Source organism: Mytilus californianus, unplaced genomic scaffold (genome assembly GCF_021869535.1).
Source record: "Mytilus californianus isolate M0D057914Y unplaced genomic scaffold, xbMytCali1.0.p SCAF_14, whole genome shotgun sequence".
Classification (NCBI taxonomy): domain Eukaryota; kingdom Metazoa; phylum Mollusca; class Bivalvia; order Mytilida; family Mytilidae; genus Mytilus; species Mytilus californianus.
The window spans coordinates 10295981-10311123 of NW_026262626.1; the positions used below are offsets into that span (position 1 = coordinate 10295981).

General features: G+C 30.7%; 2 protein-coding genes across 7 annotated transcripts in view; one reads left to right on the plus strand and one right to left on the minus strand.

Moving 5' to 3' along the window:
* Positions 1-15143, minus strand: part of LOC127724169 (uncharacterized) — a 483200-nt gene that overhangs the window by 353221 nt on the left and 114836 nt on the right. The gene's annotated exons all lie outside the window — the stretch shown is intronic.
* The window catches only part of LOC127724159 (dynein axonemal heavy chain 1-like), a 103430-nt gene that overhangs the window by 71668 nt on the left and 16619 nt on the right, over positions 1-15143 (plus strand). For 4 of the 6 annotated variants that reach the window (XM_052231034.1, XM_052231031.1, XM_052231035.1 and 1 more), the window contains 7 exons: positions 29-205; positions 3452-3622; positions 5619-5749; positions 8541-8685; positions 10098-10193; positions 10837-10947; positions 13419-13430. In XM_052231034.1, coding sequence (XP_052086994.1) covers positions 29-205; positions 3452-3622; positions 5619-5749; positions 8541-8685; positions 10098-10193; positions 10837-10947; positions 13419-13430 — 843 coding nt within the window. The remainder of the gene's footprint in view (positions 1-28; positions 206-3451; positions 3623-5618; positions 5750-8540; positions 8686-10097; positions 10194-10836; positions 10948-13418; positions 13431-15143) is intronic. The other 2 variants (XM_052231032.1, XM_052231036.1) reach the window with 1 other exon arrangement.

Below are 15143 nucleotides of genomic sequence, written 5' to 3' on the forward strand. Positions count from 1 at the left end.
AGTCAATGTGTTTTTTTTTCTTCTTCAGGTATTGAGGTATACCGGAGGGCACATCAACTATGGAGGTAGAGTAACTGACGACTGGGACAGACGATGCATGATGAGTGTCTTAGCTGATTTCTACAGCATGGAAGTGATCAACGAGGACCATAAGTATTCTGAGTCGGGAGTTTATCACCAGATCCCCACGACCAATGACCATAATGTAATTATGTGATGCATGAAATGTACACAGTAGATGTACAAAACTTCAGTACACTGTACTGGAGTGTACATTAGTAGCTGTACTCATTCTTACTTCTAGTAGCCATGTATCACGGTTATCTTATGGACATGGGTGTGAGAGAGATCAACCATTGTGTTGATGTTGTGTGTTGTGATGCTTTATATGTTTTGCTACGCCAAAATTCCAAATATGGAGATTCCAGCTTTTAAAAGAAATCAACTTATTTCTTGTAAATATTTTGAATGTCTGAAGTAGGCTTTACAGAGTAAAGAGTAAATGCTCCTGTTCTGCTTAAGGGTCAACTTTATTTCAGCTAGAAGAAAACTTACTTAAAATTGATTTTTACAAATTTAGATTTAACATCAGTTATATCAAGAGAAATTTTGAAATTTGAATTAAAAAAATATGAAAACTTCTTTTATATGTCATGCAGCAAGTTTTGTTCAATTATATAATTTTTTTTTAAACAATTAAATAATTGAATAATTGAAATTTTGCATTTGTTTTGTTTAAGTAAAGAAATTGTTTAGAATTAGAAAAAAAAACAAAAACTATCAGTTAAGGAAATGTATGTGTGTAGATGTGTGTCTGCTGTTTAATGTGTGCTCTGCTTTTAACTTCTTGATGTTGGTCAGTTTCAACAGAAATCAGTTATATTTGAAAGGAGAAATTTCATTTTTTTTGCTTTTGTTATTTTTTTTTGGGGGGGGGGGGGGATTTAGTCGAGATATTTTTCTATTCATAATTGAAATTGAAAGACATTTAAAGAAAGAAAACATGGAATATTTGCATGTCTTTTTTTAATTTTAAACTATTTTAGAAAACCTACGATCTATGAAATTTACCAACATCATTATTGCAGTCTGCTGGATACTAACATTTTCAGATTTCATTTACTTTTAGACTGTCTTCAGACTTTTAACATAAGAAATTATATAGAATACTGTACTATATAGACTATAGCTTTCTGGTAAATAACACTTATTAGATATCTATATTCCCTTTGTATACAGACTAAGAGCTTTTAGTGAATGTTTCTTATATGCATGTCACTTTCATTCACTTTAGAATGCATCAGTTTCAATGGTAACCACGAGGTGTATTCTTCACGTTAGAATATTGTCTCTATACAATATTTGTTTTTATTAGTTGTTAGATTGATATATTTAATGAATTTTCTATGGAGCTCACATCACAAAAGATTCATAAGCTAGTGTAGTTATAATGGTAGTTTTTCTGAATTAAAAAGGAAAGATTCTTTTCTCTTAGTTTAAGTTTAATAACAAGTAAATTGACTGTCATTCACGAAGGTCTCGCTGCCAAGTGGTCTTGAGTAGTGAATTGACAGTGTTCACAAGCCTGTCAACAGAGGTTGTGAGTTCTAACCCAAATCTTAAATTCTGGCAAGGTGCATTCAACTCTGATCTTATTTGACTAGGATTGCAATTTTTCCTGCTGAAGGTCGATGGTTCTCTCCCGGCACTCCTGCTTCCTCTACCAATAAAAAATGGCCAGCAGAATATTGCAAATGACGTTTACCACCAACAGTCAATCAATCAATCAATTCTGTCATTCACTATTAAATCTGACAGGTAGTTGGATGGATGGATAGGGGTTTAATTTCTTATAGACATTTTCCTAGAAAAAAATTCTATGAAAAAATTAGCTTGTAATTGATGAACAGTTCAGTGTAACTTACTATCAGTTATAGTTATAAGATTTTGTGTGTGAAGAGCTTCAGCAGATAGTCTTATCATCAGACTTCAAGATGAGAGTATATTCATGTTAAATGAGTAGAGCATATTCAAGTTGATTGAATATTAAACCTGCTTTGTACTTGTTTGACATACTAAATCAATTTTTTCATCCTGATAAAGCGGTTTTGCACTGATGTTACGTTGTACAGCAATCAATAAATTTTACCTCATTTTAATGTACCATCTTACAAGGTAACAGTTGCCATGATGGTTATCCAACCTAGACTCATTATTTTGACTCTAGATCCAGAAAGTTTTTCCTATTACATTTAAATACCATATGTTCAGCAGAAATGCTGCAAAAAGCCAATTTTAAAGTCTTTGGTTTGACCCAGCCAGGGATCGAACCAAAGACCACATATCAGATGTCAGTACCAAATAAAAACTCAGCTAAGAGATACCAGGCTTGTAATTTTGTACCCTAGACACTCTTTTAGTCTACAAAAGACCAAACCACTTAGGCAGTTACCTTTGAATAGGATTTATAAGATGTTTACAATTTTGATGAATTATTGATTAGTTTTTCTAAATACTGATTATGAAAATATTTTTGGAGAAGGCCATCAAAGAAAGGGCTCACAATTTTGGTTTCAGATAAATTGCGGAAGATGTAATTTTCACAGAATCAAGTTGAATGCAGTATTATGTGAAATTTCTATGTCCAAAAGTCATTGATATTTTGCACAGTTTATCAGTAAATGATTTCTTACATTTTATTCCATGTTTCTAAATTTTTTTGTTCTCATGCTTTTTGAAAAAGATTTTGTTATATATTGTATATTATGTGTTACACTTTTTTTATTGCACCTGTTGCAGTAAATTAAAATTATTCTAAGGATCAATAAGTCCTTGAAGTATAATGCATAACCATTTACATAAAGTATATTTTATGTTCCATTCTTCTTTGAATAGTCAAAAGAAACATGTGGTACTTTAAGATATTTTATTGTTCAATGAATAGATTTTTTTTTTAACTTTGAAAAATTTGTAATAAATAAAACTGAAAAACATGTACTGTGAACTTTTAGTTTAAATGCATCCGTTTTATTTATCACATTTGAAGCAGTATTATGAAAGTATGTCAGAAACTGAAATACATGTACTGATAAATTTAACTTTAAATGTATCTTGTTTTTTATCAAATTTGAAGCAGAATTATGAAAGTATGTCAAAAGAAATAGAAATTTAGATTATTATTATATTTTAACAATTATCATATATCTTAAGTTCATGCTCTTTTAGAATGAATTGTTTGTATTTAAGTGTGCAACATAAATTGCAATGCGTAAACAAGTATTTAATTCTAATGAAGAGAGAAAAAACATGAGAATTAAAATGGAAACTTTTAATATATAAAATTTAAAACAGCTTTTAAACTGCAGAAAAAGGCAGGAACGGTATTGGAAATCTTGTCAATGTATTGAAATTTCATGATATTTACATGTACTAATTCTAAATTGGTTAACAGGGATATATGGCATACATCCGTTCCTTGCCCATTAATGACACACCAGAAGTATTTGGTCTCCATGAGAATGCTAACATCACATTTGCTCAGAATGAGACATATTCTTTGCTGAAATCCTTACTGAAATTACAACCAAAATCAGCAGCAGGCGCTGGGAAATCTAGAGAGGAGGTGAGTACTAATCAAAACTGAAATCTATTAAGTATAATTATCTAATAATTATTAAATGTATGCCTGGGCTACTTAAAATAAGATAAAGCTAAAATTTTATCCCCCCCCCCCCCCCCCCCCCCCCCCCCCCCCCCCCCCCCCTTCTACCCCTCTAGAAGATTAAATAATTTGAGGATTATGTCTGAGATCTGTTCAAGAGCATGTGTTGCATCATCAGAGAAGTATGTAAAAAGATCTTATGCTAAGGTGAAGGATGTTCGCTCCTCTTGTTTTTTAATTTTTGCCAAATATTTGGAACCCTCTGGTTTTATCCATATTGTGCCATTAAAACTTTTGCCCACCAACCTCTATTTTTCTTTCCATAATTTGATTACATATAGTTTAAAATGTCATCTTTGAAAATCTAATCAAATCCTTGTTATTTTTTCATCATTTTTGAAATAAAAAAGGTGCCAATTAAATGTATGAAAAGTCTTAGAGAGAATCATATCCTGCCAAATTTTCAATGTCTTATATCTCGAAAACTAGCACACGGACCCTTCATTTTTTTCTTCTTTTTTTGGTCCGTTATATATATACTATCAATTTATAATAGTCTTTTAAAAAGCTTGTTATTTTGAAATTTTGAAATAGAGTAGCGAAATCCTTAAATTGATTACTGTTTGTGAAAGGTGTTATTTTAATTTAGTCACTGGTCATCAGCCTGACAATTTTTAGGTGTAAATTTTGCTCTCTGGAAAAACAGTCCTGAGCTAGTAAAGTTTTTCAACTGTTAAAAAATTTTGAAAGAAGGAAAGATAGGTCAATTTTTGGCCCCTTGTATTAAAAAATATCAAGAAGTATCATAAATCCTTCAAATGTTTACAAGACATTGTTATGTCAGATATCATTATTCTTTTTTATGCCCCACTTTCTATAGTACAGGGGCATTATGTTTTCCAGTCTGTTCATCCATCTGTTCCGTTCCGTCCATCTGTCCAGGTTCATGTTCAAGTTTAGATTTAAGGTAGTTTTTGATCAAATCAACTTGAAAGTTAGTACACATGTTTATTATGAAGTGATCTTTTAAATATATATGCCAAATAAGGATTTTGAACCATATTTGGCAATTCACTAAACACCGAAATGTGATAGTGAAAGTTTGGCATGGTGTCCTATTAACACATATTCTTGTTTGAATTTGTATTTGTTCCTTGAATTGAAACCATGCATTTAAGGAAAAACTGTAAAATCAACCTCATTTTGAGATCTTGTCATTGATATTTAGATCAATCCCATATCTAACAAGATATTTTGCTGTAAGACATCATGTTCATATTTAATTTTACCAAAAACTCTGGTTAAACAATTTTGTGTCAATTATGTCAATTTCAAAAATGTTTCAAAATTTTAATTATGTGAGTCATACAGTGACATCATGATAGATAATTTGCACAAAAGACACTTAACTATATCATCGTAATTACTTGTCAATAAAACTAACATAAAATTGGAAATTTTGCAATTTCAGGGGCGACATAATGGCTCTTATCATACCTTCTCTGTTTTTATTAAGGATCCCAAATCCAATCAATTTCAAACTCTTTCTAAATAATACATCAGAATGTATTAAGCACACATAAGTCTTAGGGTAGATTTGTGAAAGATTTTCCAGATTCTGAGGTTGGCCATTGATGAGGGTAGGAATGCCCTTTACCGTCAGGTGTCAAACGGTCATTTTCGGTTACTGTTAACATCAAATAGGTTAAAATTTTACCGTGATTCGTCAAAATATCCTAATCGTGATTCATCAGAGGTCTCAAATAATTATCGTTACCATTAATTTTGGGAAAAATTTAACGGGATTCGTCAAAATCAGTTGATTTTTTTTATTGTCTAAAAGAAAGTGTACATTTTATCGTCCCATTAACGTCATTTAGCAAGAATTTTTAGCATTATTCGTCATGAAGGAACCCCCATTACAACTCTCATTGATTATATGTGATTTTCTAACTAGGTAATGGAAGATAGTGCTAAAGACATCTTAGGAAGAGTTCCAAAGCCAATTGACATCAATATTGTTGTAGAAAAATATCCAGTTTTGTATGAACAGTCCATGAATACAGTATTAACACAAGAAGTCATTAGGTAAGTTTGAGTCTTAGTGCTTTAAGGACTAGATAGCTTGTTGACTTAAGACCACAACCATGAATTAAAACTAGCCATTACAAAATAGCCAATATTATTGAAAGTGGTGTTAAACACCAAAAATCAATCAATCAATCACCACTACTAGAAGGTGTCCCCTACAAGGAAGAAAACTGTATATAAGAAGTCATGGTAAAAAACTTAGTTCAACTTAGGTCCCCCCCCCCCCCCCCCCCCCTGTGAGTTTGTACTAAAATCTTTCATTATCAAATCCTTTGGAGTTAGGAATGAAACTTGGCATGATTATTCACCACTTCTAAAAGGTATGTGAGGTACAAGAAAGAAAACTGTACAATAAAAGTCATGGTCAGGATGAAATTTGAAAAAAAGGCAGGACAGGAGTTTTGAGTAAAAAAAGGGCAGGATGACAATTTATGTAAAAAAAGTCAGGATAAACTAATAAAATAAAAAGCAGGACCGAATAGAGTGAAAAATAAAAAGGCAGGACAGAGATTACAACTAAAAAAAAAAGCAGGACAAAATTTTTCATCCAAGCCCCCCCCCCCATAAAAATCAAATGGTAGCTCCCTAATTTGCATCACAAATTACTTTGATTACTGTGATGACTCCCCTCACTATCTTCTAGTTTTAAAAGATAATCTTGTATTACCTGATGAAACAAAGTGCTTGTCAAAATACTGGTAGAAAACTTGGTAGTAAAAGTCTGTACAGATTATAATTTGTACAAAATTACAAATTGTGCATAACTTATATATCATAATATATAAAGAAATATATAGTTTCAGTAGTATCATTCATCAGTATTATATCTTCAGTTGCATTTTTTAAAATGGTATATGTGTCTATGTAAGTGATATTCTTTCATGTTATGAATAACAAAAATAATGTGTTTATCTAAATTGTTAATGCCAGTATTTCAATTCCCTATTTTTTTTTTCATCCTGTCAAGATAATTTACCACAGGATTGCTCTTTTCAATGACATTCATTAAAGTAAACAAGATAATATCAGCTAAGTAGGTGATTTCAATATAGATACCAATTGGAAATTGAATGCAAAGGGTCACAGAAAACTGGGCAGAAACATGTTTACAGTTTAAAAGTTTATTATATATGTAATCTGTCTTCATTTTTGTACAACTTTATAAATTGATGTAGCATATCAGATTATTTTTATTTCTAGTACATATATAGATATATTTCTGTTTTCAAAAAGTTCAACACTTTCATTAATTTTATAGAAAACTTTTATTAACAATTTTTATTTGTTTGCTGTCTTCATTATCACTATGTACTTATAAATTTTAACCAAAAATATTTGACAAAAGATTCATAGATATACAAGTAGTTAACAATAATGGAGACTGTGTATGATTTATAACATACAGTAATTGTATAATTATTAATTCCTGTTTAACATTTCAAAAGAAATACATCTTTATTAGTACATGGAGTTCACTTAAGCTGTAGATGTGACTAGTTGTCCCACTTAGTAGACAGTTGTAGAACATAAAATATCTAATAACATATAGGATAAAAATTCTTTTACATATATATATATATATATGAGTGATTAAGAGATTATTTTTAATGCAAATTGGTATGGCCTTTGAGCAGTATGCAATATGTATACATCACCTACATTTTTTTGCTATATATTTCATATAAAAGTACCTTTTATTAAAAATTCTCTGTCAAAATTACTGTGAAGTCATTTCTGGTTTAGTTTTAACCAACTTGCTACCAAATGCAGAATTGTCACAGGTTTATTTGGCTATATATCATGAAGCCTTCTCATTTTCTGATGATATAAACGCAAGCATTTTTTTATATCTGTAAATTTGCTAAATATTTCAATGAAATTAATTTGTAAAAAGTTATTATAGGTGTTCCCTTCAGGAAAAATAAAAAACAAATGAAAACAGAATTATGACCAAAATAAACTAATATAGTTCAGACAAATCTGTGTCTTTCAACACATGGTTCATTAAAATCAAACAACAAATAAATGCCTTCAAAATACATTTTTTTTTTAATTTGGATTATCATATATGAAGCATTTGGCCCGAGAACACAGTTATTTCGTAGTGCATTTCTTTTAGACAATAAACTCAAATTTAAAAAATCGCACCTGCTCTATCTCAAAAAGATTTTTACAGTGTATTGTGCTACTATTGGGACAAATAATATCAAAATTATAGAAAAGTCTACCAGCTCTAACTCAAAATATGAACAATTCTATGTTAAGGGGGTCTGAAATTCAGTTTGACAGCTTCAGACATACTAATTTTTGACCTTTTTTAACTGGACCAAATCACAACTAAACATAAAGATTCAGCACCCAAATTTTTTAACCTGTAATTTCATCCCCTTACTTAATATTTCATGCATAAAATATCAAGAAATAAATTGGGAAAGTATGAAAAAAATTTGCAAGTTATACACTGTTCACACTAGGGACTATATTCGTAGACAACAAAAAGACTCAGCACTCAAATTTTTTTAACTTGTAATTTCATCCCCTTAATATTTCATGCATAAAATATCAAGAAATAAATTGGGAAAGTGTATGAACAAATTTTGCAAGTTATACACTGTTCACACTAGGGACTATACTCGTAGACAGCGAAAACCAAAGGACGATAACTGTGTCCTCGGACCTAATGTATCAAAAATTTGTCAGTGATAACTAATTTTTTTTTTTTTTGATAAAAATAAACTAAGAAAAATTTAATACATATTTGTTATATCTTGCATTTGTTTTTATACAGATACAACAGGCTTTTGGAATCAATACATGGTAGTCTACAGAGTCTGCTCAAAGCCCTGAAAGGATTGGTGGTCTTGTCTCAGGAATTAGAAATGATGGCTAATAGTCTTTATGACAACAGTGTGCCTAACATGTGGGCTAAAAAGGTAAAAATATTTCTAGTGCTATGAAACTTGTGCAAAAAAGAAGTCTGTCTGAACTTATCTCTTGTATAAGGATATTTTTATAATTTGATTTGTGTATACTTGTCATATGAATACTGTAAATTATTGCGAGGTTTTTTTTTTATTAATGCAAATAATGCTACTGGGCGAGTATCACAATAACAAGAACTCACATTCTGATATCTGATATCTGATGCATATATCTGTTAGTTAGTGTATGCAGCTTTTCCTGAAATCCCAATAATTAATCTGGCATTTTTGCCCATTCTTCAAAAAACTCAATAAAAAGTGCATGCAATAATTTCTGAATTTACAGTATTCTGAATGAAACCTTCAGAAATGAAGTTCTTTGGATTAGACCAGTGTTTTTTGTACTTGTATACTATTTGACATTTATTTTGTAGGTATCACTAATCACATTGTGATACAATATTCTCGTGTAAACAAACTTACTGTATGGGTTTTACAATTGTTGAAGGCCATATGGTGACCCATAGCTTTTTTATTTGATTTCTTGTAGATAGTTGTCTAATTGGCATTATACCACATCTTCTTATTTTTATATTAATATTTCATTAAAATTTTGATATTTTATCATGAAAGGTAAATATTATTATTTTTAAAAAGTGGTCAACATAAAGGTACATAAATATTCTCATCATCCAATGGACCTTTTTAATCAAATGGACCAATTCAAAAATTAGATTGCATTATGGAAATGCACCTGTTTGAATGACACTGATTGGTCAAGATTTCAATTGTAAAGGCTGAAGTTGGTTTTCCTGAATTGGTCAGCTGTGATCATTCTTTAGGGATGTACTTAGGTCAGGTTTAGGAATTTTTGTCAGATGTTCGGACTCCTTGGTCTTTTCCTACGATACAGGGTAAAATATTTTGCCCTATAACACCCATTTTTCATTTCATATAAGACTTCAATAGCTTATAAAAGGTAATTTGCCAAAATTTAAGCAGATTGTAGATTTTTTTTCTTTCAATCTGAGACCCAAATAATACCAGTGCAAATATAAGGTAAAAGTGCAAGTCAGCATTTCCCCGCCATTTTAGAAAAATTAAATATCTCGAAAAGGAGCTCCATAACCTATCAATATTTTTAGCTTATTTTGTTCCTGAACTAATGCTCTTCTGTCTTATACATGTAGCATCAATTTCAATTTCTAGATTTTTTTAATTTCACCTAAGTACATCCTTAAAAGTATCTAGCTAAAATGAAGACAAAGGGGAGGTAACACACAATGATTTCATGTGACAGCATTTAAATTTAGTATAATGCATTTACTTCTGAAAAAGCGAATTTATGTGTTACATCATGTTTAAATGATTTAGTCTTAAAGAAGGTTAAACACTGTTTTATTGCATTTTATATTCTTTTTCAGGCCTATCCTTCACTGAAACCTTTAGCACAGTGGGTAACAGATCTTGAAATGAGGATGCAGTTTATTCATAATTGGATAGAGCATGGAAATCCAACTGTAAGTTCAAGTCTCATAAGAGAAAAATCAACTTTTGTATATGTTTTATAAATAAAAAGGAAAAATTTACATTCATACTTTTTTCAGATTCTAGTGCAATTTGTTTAACCCAAATTAAAGGTATATTTTGATATCAAAGACTTTATAATGAAAGAAATATGCAAATTATCTGCTGCAGAAGAAAGAGTTACAATCATTACTTTGTTATTGTGTTCTAAATGTGTATGAAATATATTCTACTGGAGTTACATGTAAAGACAGTTGATTCATTAGGTCCATATGTTCAATTTCCTATCCTTTTGGGGTTATTAAAATGATTAAAATACTAATTTATTTATTCTTTTGAATTATTTTTTTCTGAAGTCTTGACTTGTAAAATACAAATTTTTCTTCCTGTACTTGTACTTCTAACAATCAAGTTTACAGTAAGATAAAAAGTATGCAAACCCATAGTTGGTATTTGGATTAAGTATTTTCTAGATGTAATTTTAAAAATAATAGTGATATTGACTGACAAATATCACCTTCTTGGAACCATGTTTACCAAGTATATTGTTCTGTTTTTGCAATGACTTATTATAATGTAGATTTACATGACTTATTACTATGAAGTTTCATTTCGTTTTAACATTTTACTTTTCAGTGTTACTGGATATCTGGTTTCTTTTTCCCACAAGCTTTCCTGACTGGTACCCTGCAGAATTATGCAAGAAGGAAGATTATCTCCATTGATACTATCTCTTTTGGATTCAAGGTAAATACTTTTATAAAAAGTGTTTCTTTGTATGCAAAATCTGGGATTATGTTTAATTTTAAAAGATTTTGAATTTGATTTCTTGAATTTTTAATTTGCTTCTACCAAAGGGCGCAGTTTTAAAATAGATGTGAAAGTTGCGTTTGTGTGTTTTTGCCTATTGTATTTTGATTGCGAAGTACTGGTAATCATTGTACAAATAATTCATTTCAGAAAACAATTTTCTTTTTAAACCAATTTTCTTAATCTTATTCAAAATTAAACAACCGCTTTTGTTCAAAAGGGGGATTGGGATAGTCATGAAAGTCCAATAATCAAAGTTTTATTTTGTCCCATGTATAGCAGAGTCCCATGACATATAAGGTTCACTAACCATTATACTATGTATTACTGTGGATTCATTTATTTTTTCGTGGATACATGAAGTAACGTATTTCGTGGATATTTGATTTCATGTTTTTGCCAAATACTGCATACACGCCTATAAAAAAATTATACTTCCTTGAACATTTTTAGATTCATTGTTCATCTATACGCATGAAATCCACGAAAATTGGTATCCCAAAAATAATACTGAATCCACAGTATCAGCAACTATTCATCAAACCGTATCTGGTATTACACTACTCAACAGAAACCAATCAAATTTGGACAGAATCTTCAAACTCTAATGTATTGCATTTTAATTTTTTGCTTCCTTGAATTTCCAATATTCAAATAAGGGCTGTTGCAGGTTTAATAGGGAGTTCTGAATTTCCAATATTTAGATAGGTGCTTTTGCGGATTTACCGTTGGTTTTCCCGTTTGAATGGTTTTACACTAGTAATTTTTGGGGCCCTTTATAGCTTACTGTTCGGTGTGAGCCAAAGCTCTGTGTTGAAGACCGTACTTTGACCTATAATGGTTTACATTTTTGAATTTTGACTTGGATGGAGAGTTGTCTCATTGGCACTCGTACCACATCTTCTTCTATCTAATTGATAGGGAATTCTGAATTTCCAATATCAAATAAGTGCTATTGCAGGTTTAACAGCAGGTCCTAAATTACCAATATTCAAGTAAGGGCTTCACAGGAGGTTTTGAATTTCCAATATTCCAAAAAGCAGCAAATGAAATTAGAAACAAGACTTGTATATGCCTTTTATGAAACCATAAATGCATATTGGAAATTCAAAATCTCCTGTGAAAAATACAATAGCCAATATTCCAAAAAACAGCAAATGAAGTTAGAAACAAGACTTGTATATGCCTTTTATGAAACCATAAATGCATTATTTGGATATTGGATATTGCAGGTTTCACAGGAGGTCTTGGATTTTTAATATCCAAATAAGGGCTGATTCAAGTTTCACATGAGATCTTTAATTTCAATATCCAAAAAAGGGCTATTGTAGTTTTATAAAGGAGATCTTATTTTCCAATATCCAAATAAGGGCTATTGTATTTTTCACAGGAGATTTTGAATTTCCAATATGCATTTATGGTTTCATAAAAAGCATATACAAGTCTTGTTTCTAACTTCATTTGCTGCTCTTTTGGTTTTTGTAAATTAAGTGAAATACCACTTTTATACACCGATTTCCAGTCCTGGGACTTTACTATAACTTTCCCTAATTTTACAACAGTTCACCTTATGTCCTTTGCTAGCAATCACTTTTCTTCTGTCACATCAAATCTGTTTTGTTATGGGTAAATATTTTACTTCCTACTAATGGACCTGTGACCTTGGGGATGGGGTTGGGGGTTGGCAGGCGACCTTGCAACCTGACGTCTCATTTTAGAAAAATCTTTTACCTTTAAAAATATTCAAAATCAAATCAGTTTAGAACTGTATATTTTGCTTGAAAGTGACCTGAGGCAATTTTTAAATGTGACCTTGGGACTTAGGGGGATACCCTTCTGGAGCCCCATATCTGTCTAATCCAGCAACATTTACATTATTTTATCTGAAATATGTTGTACTTCCTAATTAATTTTTTATATGTCATTTGTGACACTTACGTGTGCCATTCAGAGAATGGTAACAGCAGTCAACAGATATCTCCAATATATATATATAACTATGTGTAAACAATAGATCAAGGTCATGTACATGTATGGTCATGGTACACATGAAAACCATCCGTCAGACCTACAGCAGAAAACTGTTGGATAGTCTTAAACCCTCCTTCCCAACCCCCAGCTTCAATTTATAATAGAGTCATACAAATTGAGTGATATCTCTTCATCAGTGGATTCATCTTAAAGACAGTTCTAAATGTTCACTAAAATTAAGTTGCAAATAGCTAAAGCATGTTAAACAATTTCGAAAAGATTTATCAATGTCTGGTTTCAAGATTGACATAGCTGTTTACTTGTACACTCTCAGGTAAACAATACCTCCGTTGTTTACCGTTCAATTATTTTAAAGATTATTCTATTAATTAGGAATTACAATTTGCTTATTATTAAATGTCAATGACTTATTTTAGATTTTACCAAAGGTAAAAACTAGCATGATAGTATAGTATATGACATAAAGTGGTCAAATTACTATTTATAGCAAAACTTTATGCTTGGGTTTTTTCTTGGTCATATATACATATATAATCAGACTTTCACTCTGCCAAGTGGATTATATAATCAGACTTTCACTCTGCCAAGTGGATTATATAATCAGACTTTCACTCTGCTAAGTGGATTATAGGGTTTATATTATATTTAGAACACATTTTGTTTGCATGAATGAATTTGTTTTCTATGTTATATTCAGATAGCATTTATTTATTAGCTTTTAGACGTAGATGTTTATTTACATTATGTATATTCTGTAGAACTTAGTTTAGTGTGTATGGTTATACAACATTTGTACGATGCAGTATATTATGAAATTGTGACAATTTGATGTATGATGATAGATTTCTTTTCAAACATAACTGAAATACAAAAGAGAGTATTTGATCAGAGTTTAATTAAGAGCATGCCATTGCTTGATCCCCTCATTATCACCGAACGTTGCATGTTTAAAGATGTTCAGTGCAGGAAAGGTATAGCAAAAACCTAGAGCAAAACAAACAAAAAGACTGCAAAAATTTCTGTCTGTGCCACAAAATATCAAAAGAAAGTTATATTTCATTGATCTTAGGACAATTGTCAATGAAAATTAGGTCACAAACTCTGAAATCAATAATTTGACTCTAAAGTATTTGAATATTTCATCTTCATTTACATTTAAACCATTTAATATTTTGCACAGCATGTTATTTGAAATATGTTGTGCAATACACTCATTGCACTGGTCCACATTTATATAAGCAAATATCAATCAACCAATTTGATAAGAAATTCTTAATTGTACTCTGGCATGTCATTTAAATATAGTCTTGTTTGAATTATAGTATTCAGAATTCTGAGAAAAATAATAATATCATGTATCATATGAGAGGCGAGGTAGCTGTCATATACAGTTAACAAGATTGATTGTAAGTGGAAAAAATTCCGGAAGGTTTCATGCTACAGTTATTTCCCATCAGCTCATACTCAGGAAGTTAACAATTTCTTGTTTCCTGCTAATATTGATACATACTTTTTCAGTCAATTTGAACTATTTCCTGAAACTGTATGCTTCTGAAGTGCTTATCTTTTTGCTGTTTCAAAGATTTTAAGGCTGTTGAGGAAGTAGTGTACAATACTATCTAACAGGAGCTTATATCAGAGAATTTTTGCAGGAAGTGACATTGACTTTTGACTTTTTATATGGATTCATTTATTTTCGTGGGTACATGTATCAATTTTTGTGGAATGAGGATAAAATATACTTTCGTGGATATTTGATTTCATGGTTTTTCCAAAGTCTGCATGAAAGCCTATTGAAAATTTGCACTCCATTGAACATTTAAGTTTTGTGGATCATCTTTACCCAGAAAATTCATGAAAATCTGTATCCCACAAATAATAATGAATCCACCGTATTCTAAAAATAATAATGGCAACCAGTCATGCAATACTTCTAGACTATTGTCAAACCGTGTTGTACACCTGAGGCCACCAGAGGCCTTGTCTATGGAACATATTATTTGTAATTGTAATCTGATTTCTATCTTCCCTATAATTAAAACATTTAATAGCTAATTCATGTTGAATCAAAGGAGAATGATAAATAAAATACATACATGGTGGTGACTAGCAGTACACCTTTGGGGAGGTCAGGTGCAAAT